General features: G+C 40.8%; 1 protein-coding gene across 1 annotated transcript; it reads right to left on the reverse strand.

Annotated features, from left to right (window-relative positions):
• Nucleotides 1-1,857: 1,857 nt before the first annotated feature.
• Nucleotides 1,858-18,357, reverse strand: LOC140879577 (uncharacterized). The gene is made up of 8 exons (XM_073283339.1): nt 18,230-18,357; nt 16,866-16,947; nt 16,688-16,755; nt 16,483-16,580; nt 4,414-4,550; nt 4,133-4,200; nt 3,230-3,293; nt 1,858-2,175 (listed from the first exon to the last, which is right to left on the reverse strand). The coding sequence occupies exons 1-8, from the start codon at nt 18,238-18,240 to the stop codon at nt 2,158-2,160; spliced, it is 546 nt and encodes a 181-aa protein (XP_073139440.1). The 5' UTR covers nt 18,241-18,357; the 3' UTR covers nt 1,858-2,157.
• Between the last annotated feature and the right edge of the window lie 325 nt (nt 18,358-18,682).

Consider the following 18,682-nt stretch of genomic DNA (forward strand, 5'->3'; position numbering starts at 1 on the left):
CAGAAAAGCTACAAGAGGAGATCGGGTCTAGGGGGCGCAGATTAGGGTTTGATGGAAGTGGGTGCTGGGCTCTGTGCGTGGGCTGCATGGGGTCAGGGCTAGGGTCAGGTTTGGACCGCCCAGACGTGGGCTACGTCTGGGTGGCGGGGCTCCGGCCAGGGGCGGCCGGAGCAGGGCGGCAGCAGCCCTAGATGGGCTGTTGCTCGCGGCCGAGAGCTGCAGGGAAGAAGGGCGTCGGGTTTTAGGGTTTGGAGTGATCCGGGTCGGGTTTTTGGGTCCGGATCGGGTCAGGAAAGTCATGGGTTATGTTAGTTGGGTCCGGGTCCGGATTAAGTTAGTTGGGCTCGGGTATTTTTATTTTTAAGTTTTAAGTTTAATTAAGTGTTTAATGGGCCTAATTAAATCTCAAAATTTATTTGGGCTCCATTTAATTATTTTGGGTTTAATTTAATTATTTTTGGGCTTAACAAAATTAATTAAGTGAGTCCACTAATTTTTATGGGCCTTGGGGCCCATGGAAGTTATTGGGTCAGTCTTTGGGCTTTTGGGCCCATTGGGCCAGAATAGGTTGTTATTGAGCCAGGAATGTCTTAATGGGCTTTAATTAATTAATTGGGCTTAGAATAAGAATTATTGGGCTAAAGTATGTTAATGGGCCAGTCTCAGTGTTAATGGGCCAGAATTTAAGAAATTGGGCTTGAGTGTTAGGGTCAGCAGTTCAGTACAAACCATGAGAAATTGCATGTGTCCTAAATATATATTTAATTATTTTATGCATGAATGTTATTTTAGTATTTATATGTTAGTACAAAAATTAAATTAAATATATATGAAGGACACACATTTTATTTAAGTACATGCATTCATGAAATAATTTTTATGCATGATTTAATGTTTAAGGTTGAGCAAAAGAAAATATTTTATGTTGGAAGTTGAAGTAGTGTGACAATTTGAGGGGGATTCGTCCCCATATGTGAACTATTGAAGGGCAGTTTACTGTCAATTTAAGAGGTGATTCTTCACCGCCACGTACGTTGATTTCCACGCTGATCAGTATTTAATGTATGATTTAAGGTTACACTATGGATACAACCATGCGATGTTAGAAAATAATGTGCTCAACAATGTTTATGTACTATGTATGATTATGATATTTAAGTTTAATTTAAGTTATGTTATGTCATGATACTTTTAAGCATGTTCATTCATGTATATGTTATGTATTAGTATTAAAGTGATTTAAATTATTTTAAACCCTTGTTATGTTAGCATGTTGGGCCTCTACGCTCACTACACTGGTATGGTGCAGGTGAGTACGTAGAGGAGGATGTGGTACCCACCGGCGGCGAGGACATATGAGCGAACATGTAGTGACCCCGTGACCGTGATAGTCGTCTGATTCTTTATGCATGTTTTGAATATTTTACATGTTATACATTTATTTATTTATTTTCAGTGGTTGACAGTATGAGATATTTTACTTAAATATTTTCAGTGCATGAAATTTTTATTTGTTTTTACTTATGTCAATATTTTATTAAATGTTTGACTCAGATATTCAATTTATTAAAGGTTGCATTTTTATTTAATTTATTTATTTTTAAATCTATTTATTCTGTGCATATATGTATTGGCATGTATGTACATATTTTTATTTAGTAAGTAAATAAAAAAAAAAAAATTCGCATATTTATTTATAATTAGAGAGTTAGGATCGTTTCAAAAAAAGAGGGAGGATAAAATTTCACCAAAAATCAGATCAAATTTTGTACATTAAAAAAAACGTGGAAAACTCTTGTGAGACGATTTCTCCATGAGACAAATCAATTTGGTTCATACTTAATGTTGAAAGTAATATTAGAGTAATATTTTTTCGTAGATCGAATAGAAGATTGTCTTACAATCTCATTAATTTTTTTAAAAAAATAGATTAACAAAAAAATACTAGATTAATTATGCCTAAAAAAGTCAGATGTAAAAGCACGAAGAGCATTTTGAACTGCCAGATACAAAAAATCAACAGCCTCGATTTTTTAAAAAAAAAATACAAGAGGAAGGAGACAGAAGAAAATACTCATAAGTCTGATACAAAAGGCATTTAATTTATAGTCCTTGAGTTTCCTCCTCGGCAATGCAGCATCTTTAATTAGGCAAAACTTAATCCAGGCGTTCCATCTGTAAAATGAGAAGCAAGAATATTTCACACAAAGAGAAAGATGACAGCGTGCCTCAGAGATAGAAACATGCACTTCAGAGTAACTTATATGTGCATGTATTATGTACACATGCAAGTGTATGTGTATTTATACATAAATATTGATATCGTCTTTCATACATCATGCTTAAGCATCAACTCATGATCAAAATTATCACGGTCATGTCAAAAGCTATAGTTGACACTAAAAATTCAAGTCAAATCTTTCAGATGGTAGAATAATCCCAGCGTCACATTCTGATCATAAAACTATTTCAAAAAAACTAACATCTACTTAGTATTCACGTGTGGAGTCCCGTGTAAAAAAAATGACGGCATGCCATGTAAAAAAATGACAGTATTTTCATATAAAATTTCATAAACTGCTATTTTACTTTGAACGTAACAAACAAGATTCAATTTACTTTCACGAATTTTCAGAGCTCTATTAACAACCTAACTCTTTAATAGCATCGATCTGACATCTTTCATCGCATCTTGGAAAGTAAAAGTCCATGCAGAGAGCCACATTGAATCGCATAACAGCGGGGAAAGCATTGTCTAAATTATTGGACAAAGTGGTGACAGGAATAATACAGAGGTCAAGCGTAGTGGATTTCAAGACTGAACTCATAGCCCCATAGGCGTGCCTTGTTCCGGTTATGGAAGGAAATTTTTCCCCAAATCTTTAACGGTGTCACTGTAAATGTTAAACATATATTATCACAGCTTCCAAATCTTTCATCACACCAACATCGCTCGGTAAATCTTTCCAAAACTATTTGAAAATCGCTGATGTTCTAAATAATTTGAAGCCAACCAAATGTCAGTATAACTGATTATTATTTACTTTAACTACATCAAAGTTGCGAGAGTGGTTAGTTTGGAAAAGTAATAGATGGCCTGCCTGTTCAGACTCATTTCTAACACTTTCCAAAAAGAATGGAGCATGCAACTATTATAAGACACAAATTAAAACAAGCAACAGGCTCCATGGAATGCATTTAGAAAAGAATAGCACGGTGGGAGAATTACCTTCCAGAGGCCATCATTAAGATAATGCATATTATCTACACCAATCCCCTTGTTAATTGCTCGTCTGCATTTGAGAAAACCATGGCGCATAATAAAAGGCAAATAAATTTTTTTTTTTGGGTAAATGAAAATATTAATGTTTCATATAGACACCTAAAACTGATTGAGCCAAAGGCCTGCCATGCATGGGCCAGAACTGACCCAGCAGTAACGAGCAGTAAACCTCACCCAGGCCTAGCTAGCCCGACTGAACTTTTCTGACTCTCAAATAGTATCTAACAGGTAAGTTCAAGCTATCATATAATAACCAGCAGTTTTCATTTTGAGTATTCAGTTCAGTTCCAGCTAGAAAGGGAAATAGGTGAAGTAAAAGATGTGGACACAACACGGTTCAGAGGCAGATGTGATAGCTCAGATTCAAATTCATATATGGTGAATTAATTAGGAAATGGGAGATAAGAGTTCAGTTGAACCGTATTGAGACACAACAGAAACTGTGACGGTTGAGATCCATAAAAGAGAAACTAAATCAATGGAACAAACACACAGAAAATCAAAAGGTGTAGCATGCCTTTGAGGAACAATATATACCAACAGGGTGTCATCTGCCTTAATTTTCATGTAGCTCTCCCCCAGTAAGTGGGGAGGAAAGTAAATGCAGACATTTTTATGCTAACCCCAAGAGAAGTACACATTCAAAAAAATATGTGTTCACAGCTCCTGATACTAAGTAGTTGACATAGATTAAAAAAATCAGCTTCCACAAAATAAGAAAAACATAAAACGTTTTAAACATATTTGAAGGCAAAAAATTTAAACAGATAGTTGACATTTGATCTTTAATTTCCACAAAATATGTAACCAAAAAACATTTTCACATATTCCAAAACAAAATCAACTTACATGTCTTTGGCCGACATTTTTGTAAATCCAATAGCAAGAGCATGTTGTTTGCCTTCTGCCATTATAGCCTGATTGACATGAACAATAAAACGATGATTGTTATTACTTCAACAGTGATGGAGCAAGTCCCACTAAGGCATGAGAAAAACAGATTATAATATCCACGCAACAAGCAGTTGAGGACAAACAGTAGTTGTTCCACACACTGACACACACACATAAATGTGTGTATATATACATCAAGAAATCAATGACAGAATAATTTCAATGTTAAGACTAACCACCGGAGTTTCAGCATCGACTTTATCATCCAAGGCACCCCCAGGAGAAGTAAGCCCCGGACACATTATATTCGCACCAGAAAGTACAAATTTTATGGCTCCCCTGTCAACTTGCAACTTCTTCATTATATTTGGGTCTGGAAAAAAGAAATATGCAGTCAACAAAATCTGAAAGCTAAGCTGACTCAAAAATCATTACTAGAAACTTACTCAAAATCATGCATCTATTTGACAAACTAAATATTTTTGCATGGTGAATTGCATGAAAAAAGGAAATTTGCAGCTCTTCCTCAGTTTCATCAAGGATTTTCTTTCTTTAAACTTTATCTTACTCTATCGAGCTAAATTAAAGCAATAAGCAGATTAGGTGAAAGGAGAAAGCTCATTGTGTACGTGACAACAATGCTGTTATGTTCGCCTGGGAAAGAGTTCACATGGTATGAACCATCCTTTTATAAATGAGTACATGATATTTTAATACCAGCGGATTAGTGTTATGTCCCCACACGAACCCACACAACGGGTATACAAGAGGTTCACGCATGGGCGGTTCAAGCAGCCGCAGTTGGGCTAGTCTATCCTTGCATACAGATTGGAGTCTTCTATTTTTTGGATTACTTTATCCTTGTTTTATTTTATATTTATTTGAATTCTGCAGATTAGGATTATTGGTGGTTGTTTTTCTTTTGAATTTAAAAATAGGGATAAGATCGTATTTGGCTTAGGTTGGAGTTTTTGAGTCTGACTTAAATTTACTCGTCACAATTGGGCGCCAAGGTCGAAGATCGAACAAGAAGGAATTATATTCTGACTTGGACGATTTTATTCCCCAACGTCCCGTAACGAGATCCCAAACAAAGCAACGTAACAAATCGGCATCAGAGACAGGCGTTATGGGTGAATCGTCTGCGTCTCAGAAACAATTCGAGGCCTTCATGAAAATGTATATGGACGATAGACGATAGAAAGGCACAGGAACAGGACCGGCAGGAGCTTCGTGCAAAAATGGAGACATTATCACTAGAAATGGCCGCTATACGCACTGAAACTGTTGGTAACCGCGACAATAACTCCAATTTAGACACCAACAGACACAAGGAGAGGGATAACGGGGACTCCACTTCGAATTTTCCAAAATTTTCGAAACTGGTTATTCCCAAATTTGATGGTCTCACCGACCCATTGGGGTGGCTCAGTCGCTGCGAACACTTTTTCCGCCACCACAACACAGCGGAGAATGCAAAGGTGGGTATGGCCTCTTACCACCTTGAGGGGGATGCGCAACTGTGGTTTTTGAAGGTGGAACGTGATGCACCAGTTTTGAGTTGGGCAGATTTCAAGGATCACTGTAACCAACGCTTTGGTCCAGCCTTGCGATGCACCAAATTGGGTGAGTTAGCGAGTTTACGCCAAACTGGGACGGTGTTATGAATCCAAATTCAATGGCTAAAAACATGGAACCAGGAGGCCCAGGGACTTCAAGCCCAGAAAGCCCAAATGAAGATAGACATTGGAAGCCCAAGATTATTAACGTGTATGTTAGGAAATCAAAGAAAAACACACGTGAAGGGGGTGGTAGTATACAAGCGAGAGGAATTGTATGGGAGGGTATTCAGTTAGAATCATTTACACGTGAAGAGTGACTAGCTCTTAGCTAGGGAAAAAGATTGTAACAGAGATTTTACTCTGGGTTTTTTATTGTAATACCCTTGTGTTCTTCGTGTTGATCTTGCATTTTATGGAGAACACAACATTGGTCCGACCTGCCGGATCCGAGGAGCGTTGATTCACGATGGCCAGCACACGAGCAGAAGCGAAATTTGAAGCCATGGAGAGATCGGTGAGTGGGTTACAGGAAAATATGTTACAGGTACAGGGACGATTGGAGAAGATGGACAGAGCTCTCGAAGGCTTTGTAGATTTGAAAACGTTGATGGAACAGTTGATCAAGGGGCAGAGAGGGGAGAATGTCAATAACATCCGAATGGAGGAAGTACATGGCGAAGGAGGAGGAGGTATGCAGGAGAAGGGAGAGAGTGCCGCGGGTATCGGAGGGAGTAGTAGTGATGGTATTTCTGCGGAGATGAAAACTGCACTGAAGAAGGTGGAATTGCCGGCGTTCGAGGGCGAGGATCCGATGGGATGGTTGGGAAAGATGGAACAATATTTTGCTGTGCACGATACGCCCATGGATTGTAGGCTCAAGTTGGCCTACATCTGTATGAAAGGTTCTACAGTGCACTGGTATCGGTGGATGAAAGCAAGAATTTCAAATATGAATTGGGATAGGTTCGCGGAAGAAATCATCAAACGATATAGTGGGTTCCATGCGAATCCATTTGAGTTGATGGCTTCGTTGAAACAAGGACAACAATCGATTGATGCCTATATTGAGAAATTCGAAATGTTGGTGGCACAGGTGGGCGACATTCAGGAAGACCAATGTCTGGGCTATTTTATGAGTGGCTTGAGGAAGGAGATACGCCGACGGATGATCGTCCATAATCCCCGCACAGTAGATCGTGCTATGATGTTGGCGAGAGGCTTGGAGATGGAGTTATTTGGAGCGGTGATGGATCGGGGAAGATACAGATCTGGTTTTGGTTTGGGCCAGGAGCATAAAACAGTAACTGGAACGGGTTGGGCTTCACAGATCAAGTCTATGGCAGCGGACAAAATAAAAATTATTCACCGTCTTTTGGGAACGATAAGACGACGAGCCCAGGTGAGCCGGCTATACGCGGCTATACGCAAATCTTTCACCCCACCACTTACAGGCGGACGGGCTACCCATGGTGGAACTAGCGGCGCTGAATGGGGTAGCAGTGCGGCTAGGGTTCCGATGGCTAGTGCTCGCGACGGCAGAATCGTTTCTCATCAAGAGTTTCTTCACAGGCGCGCAAAGAGCCTCTGTTTTAAATGTGGAGAACCCTACAACCCGATGCATATGTGTGCAAACAAGAGTCTGAGAGTCACTATTATGGCAGAGGAAGAAGGGGAAGGCGATGAGTGTGAGCCAGGAAAGGGGGAGGAGGAGTTATCACAGCAGTTGGGGGACGACGGGCTTTGGGCTGTAACGCCGAAGGTGGAGTATAATACGTTGGAATTGCCATTATATTCAATCAATGGCATTGACCAACCTCAGACGCTGAAGATGAGGGCGATAATATCGGGGCGTGAAGTGGTCGCAATGGTGGATAGTGGCGCAAGCCATAACTTTGTTTCAAGAGAGCTGATTGGGGAGTTGGGATTGGTGGTTGATGAGGGGGTACGCATCGCAGTGTGCCTTGGGGATGGGGGTCGCATCACTTGCCAGGGGGTGTGCAAGAATCTGTGTGTTGGGTTGGGTCAGTGCAATGTAATGATTGATGGATATTTGTTCGATTTGGGAGGGATCGACTTGATTTTAGGAGTTGATTGGTTACGCACTCTGGGAGATGTCATATTGAATTGGAACAAAATGCAGATAAAGTTTCGTTGGGAAGGACGTATGGTGGTACTGCACGGAGACCCGTCACTCAACCGATCGGTGGTCTCTCTCAAGTCCATTGCCAAGTTGACTGATTTCGAATTTTGTGGGGCGGTGGTACTGAAATGGAAGGGAGATGCGGACAACAAGATCTCGACAGATACACAAATTCCTAACAAGGCTCTACATCGAATTCTGGAGACATATGCAGGGGTCTTTAGCGAACCCCAAGAATTACCCCCTAATCGTGGCCAAGATCATGCGATAGTCATCAGGGAAGGTTATGGACCAGTTTCAGTTCGACCATATAGATACGCTCACCGGCAGAAAGATGAAATTGAGCGCATGGTAGGGGACATGCTGAAGTCAGGGGTGATACAACCAAGTAATAGTCCATACTCGAGCCCCGTTATATTAGTTAAGAAGAAGGATGGTAGCTGGCGATTTTGTGTCGATTACAGAGCATTGAACGAAATTACAGTAGCCGATAAATACCCGATTCCCGTGATAGAGGAGTTGTTTGATGAGTTACATGGGGCGAGGCATTTTTCCAAACTGGACCTCAAATCGGGGTATCATCAAATTAGGGTCCAAGCCAAAGATATGCCATAAACAGCGTTTAGAACACACGAAGGCCACTACGAGTTCTTGGTTATGCTCTTTGGGCTAAAGAATGCGCCAGCCACATTCCAAGCGACTATGAACGAGATATTCCGACCCTATTTGCGGAAATTTGTTCTGGTATTTTTTGATGATATTTTGATATATAGCAGAGATTGGGATGAGCATTTAGTGCATGTGGAAGTTGTGTTGGGAGTGTTGAAGGCAAATGCACTAGTTCTGAATCAAAGAAAATGTCATTTCGGCCTGGATCAGGTGGGGTATCTAGGGCACATCATCTCGGGCCAGGGGGTTCAAGTGGATCCGGAGAAAATTGTGAGTGTCACTAACTGGCCGAGACCTCAGAGTATAAAAGCTTTGCGAGGGTTTCTTGGACTGACAGGGTATTACAGAAAATTCATTCGGGATTATGGGAAGATAGCACGGCCACTCACTGATTTATTAAAGAAGAATAGTTTTGTTTGGAATGACCAAGCAGAGATGGCGTTTGAGGGATTGAAGCTAGTTCTTCGCACGGCACCGGTTCTGCGAATGCCTGATTTTTGTCAAGAATTTGTGGTGGAATGCGATGCTTCGGGTCGAGGCGTGGGGGCTGTGTTGGTTCAAGAGGGCAGGCATCTTGCTTATTACAGCAAAGCATTGGCCGATAAGGCCTTAACTAAGTCAGCTTATGAGAGGGAACTAATGGCGTTGGTATTGGCTGTTCAACACTGGCGTCACTATCTATTGGGACGCAAATTTGTTGTGATCACTAAGCATAAGCCGTTACGTAGTCTATTACAGCAGAGGATCGCAACTCCAAACCAGCAATATTGGTTGGCCAAACTACTCGGGTATGAGTTTGAGATTAAACACAAAGCTGGGGCTGAGAATGGGGCAGCGGATGCGCTGTCTCGAAGGGAAGAAGCTGGAGAATTAGCTGCACTCACAAAAGTTGAATGGGTGGAAATAGAAGAAGTCAAGAAAGCAGTTCTGGAGGATCAAGATTTGAGTGACATAATCGACAAAGTAAAATTGGGAGAAACGGGCAGCAAGCATTATTCCATGGTCAATGACTCTCTGCTGCATCGAGGAAGATTATCCGAGGGGGTCATTGTGGGTACCCAAACTGTTGAAAGAATTCCATGACACACCAGTAGGGGGTCATTCTGGGGCACTCAGGACTTATAAACGTGTGGCAAACAATTTCTTTTGGAAGGGAATGAAGCAGGATGTGAGTAAGTTTGTAGCCGAATGTGAAGTTTGCCAGAAAAATAAACATGAAGCTACATCTCCGGCGGGGCTGTTGCAACCTCTAGGTATTCCAGAAGTGATTTGGGAAGATTTGGCCATGGATTTTATCACTGGACTTCCCAAATCAAAGGGGTACGATGTCATCTTGGTGGTGGTTGACAGATTGTCCAAATACGGACATTTTATTTTGCTAAAACACCCCTACACAGCAAGTACAGTGGCTGACATTTTTATTAAGAATGTGGTGAAGCTACACGGAGTACCAAAAACGATTGTGAGTGACAGGGATCCAGTGTTTATGAGTTTCTTTTGATCAGAACTCTTTCGACTACAAGGCACTCAACTGAAAATGAGTACAGCGTACCACCCTGAAACCGACGGCCAAAGTGAAGCGTTGAATAAGTGTGTTGAAACGTATTTGCGATGCTTCTGTTCGGAACAACCGAAGAATTGGGCACAGTGGCTGCACTGGGCAGAATTTTGGTATAATACATCTTACCAGACTTCTGCAGGGTTGTGCCCTTTTGAAGTGGTTTATGGGAGAAAACCACCGGCTGTAATTCGTTTCCTTCCCGGGGAGACAGTGGTGGCTGCTGTATCACAGGCACTATGGGACAGAGATGAACTTTTGAGGCAACTCAAATTTAATCTTGAGAGGGCTCAACAACATATGTCGAAGTATGCAAATTTGCATCGAAAGGAGGTTCATTTTCAGGCGGGAGATATGGTTTATTTGAAATTACGCCCGCATCGTCAAGCATCAGTATGCACAAGGGTCTTTCAGAAGCTGGCCTCAAGGTTTTACGGCCCGTTTAAGATTATCAAGAAAGTGGGTTTAGTGGCATATCGCTTACAGTTGCCTGAAGGGTCTAAGGTTCACCCGGTCTTTCATGTTTCCTGTTTGAAGAAGGCCGTGGGTAAGGACTTTGGGGAGGCGAGATTGCCGCAAGAATTGGACGCTGACATGCTTATGACGTTTGAACCAGATTACGTGGTAGCAGGGCGACTTAAGGTGGTCAATGGAGAGACCACTAAGAAACTATTGGTGAAGTGGAAAGGGAGGTCGGACGAGGACGCTACATGGGAAAGCCTCAATGATTTTGCCACACAGTTCCCAGATTTTCGCCTTGAGGACAAGGCGATTTTTGAGGAGGCCAGAGATGTTATGAATCCAAATTCAATGGCTAAAAACATGGAACCAGGGGCCCAGGGACTTCAAGCCCAGAAAGCCCAAATGAAAATAGACATTAGAAGCCCAAGATTATTAACGTGTATGTTAGGAAATCAAAGAGAAACACACGTGAAGGGGGTGGTAGTATATAAGCGAGAGGAATTGTATGGGAGGGTATTCAGTTAGAATCATTTACACGTGAAGAGTGACTAGCACTTAGCTAGGGAAAAAGATTGTAACAAAGATTTTACTCTGGGTTTTTTATTGTAATACACTTGTGTTCTTCGTGTTGATCTTGCATTTTCTGGAGAACACAACAGACGGTCGATGAATATCAGCGACAATTTGAGCAATTGTCGACTCGGGCGAGTACCTTATCCCAGGATCAAGAAGTAGAACTCTTTATTACGGGTTTGAAGGAAAATATCTCAGCGGAGGTATTAGTACATCTTCCCTTGACTCTACCGAGGGCGATGCAACTTGCGTGTCTCTACGAACAAAAATCTAGACAGCGTTGGCAAGATAGTGAGATTAACAGCAAGAAACCTTTAGGTACTCTTTCAACTCAACCTTTTGTTAAACGTTTGAGTCGGGCTGAAATGGATGAGCAAAGAGCTAAGGGGTTGTGTTACAATTGTGACGAATTATATACACCGAGACACCGTTGCAAGAGGCTGTTCTAGATCGAGGCTTACGATGACCCGTCTGCGATGCAAATGACCCAGGCACCAAAGGACCCGAGATCTCCATTCAGGCGATCACGGGCACCCAAGGGGCTCAAACTATGCATCTGCATGGTATCATTAGTCACCTTCCCTTCATTGTCTTAATTGATTCCGCAGTACACACTGTTTCTTGGATGCTTCTTTGGCAGAGAAATTGACACGGATTATCGAGCCTCATGCTTCTCCATGGGTGATTGTGGCCAATGGGCGTCGCCTACAATGTTTTGGGGTGTGTCGCAAGATCTCTATCACATTGGGTGAACAACCATTCTGCATTGACTTTCTTGTGATTCCGTTACAAGGGTTTGGCGCTGTGCTGGGTGTGAATTGGATCCTGAATCTCGGGGCGATTCAGTGGGATATTTCCAAGATGTGCATGTCCTTTACCCATAACAACCAAACAACAGTTTTGCAAGGAATAACAAAGGAACGTGGCTACCATGTTGGCCAGCTTGCTGCCACTCGAGTCGTGGACTCCACGCATGAGGATTTGTCCTCTCTCTTAGAGGAATTCTCGTGCATTTTTTTGGAGCCTACTAGGCTGCCACCTTCTCGGAACTTTATGCATCGCATAATTTTGGAGCAAGGGACAAATCCAGTTGTCGTGCGACCCTACAGGTACCCCCATGCTCAAAAGGATGAAATTGAGCGACAATGTGCGGAAATGTTGGAAAAGGGCTTTATTCGCCCCAGTCATTCCCCCTTCTCATCCCCGGTGCTGTTGGTAAAAAAACCAGATGATTCTTGGAGATTCTGTGTAGATTATCGTGCGCTCAACACAAAGACAATCAAAGATAAGTTTCCGATTCCTATCATCGATGAATTATTGGATGAATTACATGGGGCTCAATTCTTCACGAAACTGAATCTCTGCGCCGAGTACCATCAAATTTCAATGGACCCCGACAGCATTCACATGACGGCATTTCGCACTCACCATGGACACTTTAAAATTCTAGTAATGCCTTTTTGGGCTTACTAATGCCCCCTCCACCTTCAAAGCGCTGATGAACTCAATATTTCGCCCATTCCTCCGGAGTTTTGTGCTCGTATTCTTCGACGACATTCTGATTTATAGCCAATATTTCTCAGGCTGACTGGTTACTACCGTAAATTTTTGTCAGGAATTATGGGTCCATTGCCGCCCCACTCACTGGTATGTTGCGTAAGAATTCATTTACTTGGACACCAGCGTCACTACATGCATTTGGGGAACTAAAGGCAGCCCTCACATCCACCCCGGTTCTTGCTTTACCTGATTTCTCACAAACATTCATTGTCGAGTGTCATGCGTCCGACTTAGGCGTAGGGGCTGTTCTACAGCGGCCTATTGCTTTTTTTAGCCAGGCCCTGGCCCAACGCCACCAAAAACTTCCAACTTATGAGTGTGAACTTATTGGATTGACTAAGGATGTGCGTCATTGGCATGATTACTTTCGGGGACAGTCATTTGTGGTCCGCACTGACCATTACAGCTTAAAATTTCTTTTGGAACAGCGTCTTGCCACCCCGGCCCAACAGCGCTGGGTCACCAAATTACTTGGTTTCAATTTTTGTGTTGAGTATAAAGAGGGACGCACAAACATTGTAGCAGATGCGCTATCACGGAGGGAACCTAGCGAAGGGCAGCTGGCCGCCCTCTCTACGGTTCACTGGGATTTTGTATCCGATATACAGAAGGAGTACTCCACTAATGAGGAATTACAACTCTTATTACAGCAAATGTCCGATGGACAACTGCAGGGCCCTTGGGAGCACAAGGGCGGGGTTCTGCTGTACAAAAACAGATTCTACATTCCATGTGACTCTCCACTTGTCGATAAAATCATTTCTTCTATCCACAATAGTTGTCACAATAGTTGTCACGAAGGGTATCAAAAGACTCTCTACCGTATTACTAGGGAATTCTTTTGGCACGGCATGCGCCGACATATTCTTAATTTTGTTGCTTTTTGTTTGGTTTGCCAACGCAATAAAGTGGAACAGCTGTGCCCCGCAGGGTTACTTCATCCACTGCCCATTCCTCATCTGATTTGGTCTTATATATCAATGGATTTTGTTGAAGGCCTACCCTCCTCTCAAAGGAAGAATGTCCTTTTTGTGGTGGTCGATCGGTTCTCTAAATACGCACACTTCTTGCCTTTGGCCCACCCGTATTCGGCTGCATCGGTCGCCCGCATTTTCTTTGATTACATTTTCAAACTCCACGGTCTGCCAGAGTCGATCATTAGCGATCGCGATGTCACCTTCACTAGTTCCTTATGGAAGGAGCTCTTTCGCCTTCAAGGTACCAAGCTTTGCTTTAGTTCTGCCTACCATCCTCAATCAGATGGTCAAACCGAGGTTGTTAACCAAGTGGTAGAAATGTACCTTCGATGTTTCACAAGCGATTATCCAAAAAATGGGTGAATTGGTTGTCTTGGGCAGAATTTTGTTACAATACGAGCTTCCATTCTTCTCTTAAAGCCACACCATTTGAAGTAGTTTATGGGCGCCCACCCCCGCGCTTACTGTCATACTGCCCAGGGCTGTCCAGGATTGCAGCAGCATTGGGCTGTGAAACTCAGCAGCTCAAATTGCAGCCTTATCGCCACCTGAGTTTGGCTGCCAGTGTCAACAGGAAGTTATCTCCACGCTTTTATGGTCCTTTCAAGGTCATCGCTCGCGTTGGCAAAGTTGCATATAAACTTGAGCTTCCGTCGTCGGCTAAAATACACCCTGTGTTCCACGTCTCTTGCTTAAAAAAATTCCGAGGGGACTTCAGCGTTTGCACTTCACTGCCTCCCCTACACTCCGAGGACTCCCGCCCACTTCCGCAGTCTGTGCTCGATACAAGATTCCACAGAGGCCGTGCAGAGGTTCTAGTTCATTGGCAAGGCCTTTCCCCAGCCGAGGCTTCGTGGGAGGATGCTGCACTTTTGGTAGAACGTTATCCTTCCTTCATGTTTGAGGGCAAACACGCGTCTCATGGTGGGGTGATGTTATGTCCCCACACGAACCCACACAACGGGTATACAAGAGGTTCACGCATGGGCGGTTCAAGCAACAGCAGTTGGGCTAGTCTATCCTTGCATATAGATTGGAGTCTTCTATTTTTTGGATTACTTTATCCTTGTTTTATTTTATATTTATTTGAATTTTGCAGATTAGGATTATTGGTGGTTGTTTTTCTTTTGAATTTAAAAATAGGGATAAGATCGTATTTGGCTTAGGTTGGAGTCTTTGAGTCTAATGTATTTATTGAACCACAGTGAATGAATAAAACATCAGAATTTTACCAAACAAAAACATCGTCAAGATCGAAAATTCTCTTTTCAACGAGCCTTAAATTTACTCGTCACAATTGGGCGCCAAGGCCGAAGATCGAACAAGAAGGAATTATATTCTGACTTGGAAGATTTTATTCCCCAACGTCCCGTAACGAGATCCCAAACAAAGCAACGTAACAATTAGCATGACATTGAAACTATTTTAGACAATAGGAATTCTTTCTTGACGTAATAACACAATTTGGTACTAGATGTGATAGCGCACCTGATTTATTGTGATATACAACAAAGATCAGTGAATAAGGTAAATAATTAATTCTTGATCCATTTCTAGTTTTGAAAAAGTAAGAATTTCATATTTGGTTCACTAGAGTCCTGTTAAAACAGTAAAACTGTATTTAGCTAGTTTTAACACACATTCAAAGTTTGCTGTTAGAGAGTAGAGGTATAAGTAGTTGAATTCAGATTTTAAACCTTGACAGCAGAAATCTTGAAATTCCCAATTCAATCCTACTATTCTATTTTTCGATACCTCAAAAGTATCCTATATACGATCTCAAAACCACCAACCTTGTGTGCGGGCTTCAAACGCAAATATTTTTAAAAAGGAAAGAAATGGATTTAAAAGCATGCCAAGGAGCTGTCTGCTGACGTCTACTTCAATTTTCCATCTTTCTTTAGATTAAAGAGGCAGCAACATTATTATATGCACTTAATGCTTGCATCAAAAGAGTATGGTCCAATCGACAAAATATCCTTTTTGAATTTTTTAGGGGTAGATTATTTTCCAAACAACAAAACAAATTATTTTCTCTTTAGAATGCATTCAGCAATAGCACTCCGTAAAATCTGAGAACTTAATTGTTCTTTACAACACGTCTCAGAAACCAACATGATGGTGCAGACCGTAAAAGGAACAAGAGCAACACAAAGAAAATATCTGATTTTCAAATTTTAAAAATACAAGCTCTTTCCAAGACATTGGGCTCAGCCCTCCATATCATCTCAATTCCCTTTAGAACAAATCTAGAGATCCATTTTCTAACTCCCCGAATCTTCAAGATTTGGCTAAGGTTTAATATTTTCCATCATCGTAGTGGGGTTACAATAAAATTGAAGGTGGTTTGATTGCCCAATCAGGAGATGCATAGAGAGCACCAATATTCCACTAAAAAATTATAAAATCCTTCAATTTGGTCTAAGAATTCAATTTAGAAAAGAAAATAGTTTCTTTAACTTTGGATTCCACGTGATGACTTGAATTTCCTGGAGCCACCCAGACTCTTCTTCTTTCTCTTTTCTTTGATTATTTTCTCCCAGTACAGTTAATCTATATCTCTAACAGCTTGCTTTCATTAGTTTCTTTAAATCTTCTAAAGACAAATGTCACTTCGTTACAACATTAACATCCTAAAGTCGGCTGTAATGAATATTGTCAATATGTGCTGGATGTATCTACGGATGATCAATTTAAATCACCTTTAACTCTCTCAGAGGCCAGCATCCGGTTTTGCAGCAGCTAAATTAATGTCTTTATACTGTATCTCAAGTATAATGCAGTGCGGAAAATGAATTGCTTACACTGATGAAGAAGCCTTAGAGTTGGCATATATGGTCCATCACGAATGTTGAAAAACAAAGGCATGTTGTTTACCAGGACCAAATTCAGATGATTTTGACTTCACAAAAGAAAAATGGAGATATTGTAACATCAGAAACAGAATCAAAAACTGTAGAGCATAAATATGGGGTACCCAGCTATAGGAGTTTTCAGAAAGAGAGAAACCATTTTGCAACAATCAGTGGAGATTTTTTTGGCAGCAAATCTTCCAACACAGGTTCAAGTCCTGGGTACTGGGGGAAAAAAAAAAGGAAATGTACAGCACTTGCAGTAGATGTAGAATCTAAATTCCAGAAATATATGTTATACATTCCATAGGTTAAAAAACGAGAATATTCCGTACCTCATCTGCAATGCTTTGCCGAATTTTTCGTTGCACAGATGCCTTCACTTGATTTTGGGCAGAAACTTCTTCAGATGAGAACCTAAAAGCCGAAACTAAGAAGCTTGTCAGATATTGATGCAATGTCAATGGACCAAATGAGGGTCATAAAGAAAGCTAGAGTATCATCATCCTTAAAAAAGGCCAAACCCAAACTAATAAGGCAGCAGAATCACAAAGGCTGCTCAAATCACAACTAAAGCAATAAATTATACACATTAGAAAGATGAAAAGTGTCTATTGACAGGAATACATTGAAATTCCTATCAGCAGCTATAGAAATTAATGGCATGGTGGAATAATTGAGTAAAAGAGGCATACAGCACTTTTTCACCAGGTTAAGCAAGTTCGGAGACCTTTGAAAACTAATGGGACAGAAACTGAAAAGACAATGAAAAATATGTAGGCAGCCTTCTGTTTTTAGAGAAACAAAGGAGGGTAGACTGTGAAGAGAATTGTCAATCAAGAAAGTTTTCACTATGAGATACGATGGGTATTTCCTTCTCCATGAATACGTCGAAAAGTAATTTCAAATGGTTTATAAGGGCTTTCAGGGGATCAAATCAAATAACAAAATGAGGATTTTGGCAATGTCTTCACCATCTACTGTATTTGGTAGGCCAGGAAAAACATGGTTTTTGTGGGTCATGTGCTCAGCATTGATTCCCTATTAGTTAAAATCAAGTCGCATATCTTAGAAGCACGTAATATATCATTTATCACCCAATGACATTTTTTAGGGGAGATAGTTGCTTAGACATCGACGTACCACGAAATCTTTAATTTTACCCATAAAAAGAATAGGAAACAAATGGATCAAGTAAAAAGTTATGCTTTCTAATAAACATGTATGGCAATTTGGCACATAATTTCCAGTCTATATAAGCTGAAGCAAACAATCTTCATGAAATAATTTCCACAGAAGTTCATACTGCAATGTCAAATGTCGCCTAATCGTTAATAATGAACATTCTAAATCCTTTTTTTTCAACAAAATGGCATTTTCCCCTTTTTCTGATCCAACCTAAGAGGTTTCAGTAGACAACAAAATCACTATCACATTAAAAATAAATATTTCCAATCTACAGCAGCACCAAAAGTCCCCAGAAAGAAAGATAAGAAACAACATACATAATTCAGCCCACCAAGCAAAACATATACATACAAGATCACCGGAGTTAAAAAGCGTAAACCGCTCGGAGTGTGAAATTAAACACAACTAAAAATCGGATCCTCCATGCGTTCATCTAGTTTTTGTAAACAATCGAGTGGAACAAAAAACATCCCAGAAGATTCAATCGGATACAAAGGGATTGAGGTCTTACTTCTTAAACATTCTTTCGGGAAGTGCGCGTAGGGTTTTAGCTAACCAGGAAGCGTTAACGGCCAAATCGAATTACAACGGTGACAGAATTGACGCCTATGATTGATTAGTTAATAACTTGAGTAATTTTTGCATAGTATAAACGATTTTTTATGTAATTTTATTTTAAATCAAAAAATGGATTGAGAGGTAGGTTATTGAGATAGTGGATAAGAAACCGAAATTATGTAATATAGAATTTTGGTGTTTTCAAAGTTAGTTAATATGTTAAGCTCAATTTTTATATAATGACTAGCGACCAAGGCACACGCGATGCGTGTGTGTAAGAAATAAATTTTGATATATACTTTAATACGACACGATGATCTTTTTATAATATATATTTTGTATGATATCTACTCATATTAAATTTATGGATAACGATTATTACACAGTGCTTTTTTAAACAATAGTT

This window comes from Henckelia pumila, chromosome 2 (genome assembly GCF_033568475.1).
Source record: "Henckelia pumila isolate YLH828 chromosome 2, ASM3356847v2, whole genome shotgun sequence".
Classification (NCBI taxonomy): domain Eukaryota; kingdom Viridiplantae; phylum Streptophyta; class Magnoliopsida; order Lamiales; family Gesneriaceae; genus Henckelia; species Henckelia pumila.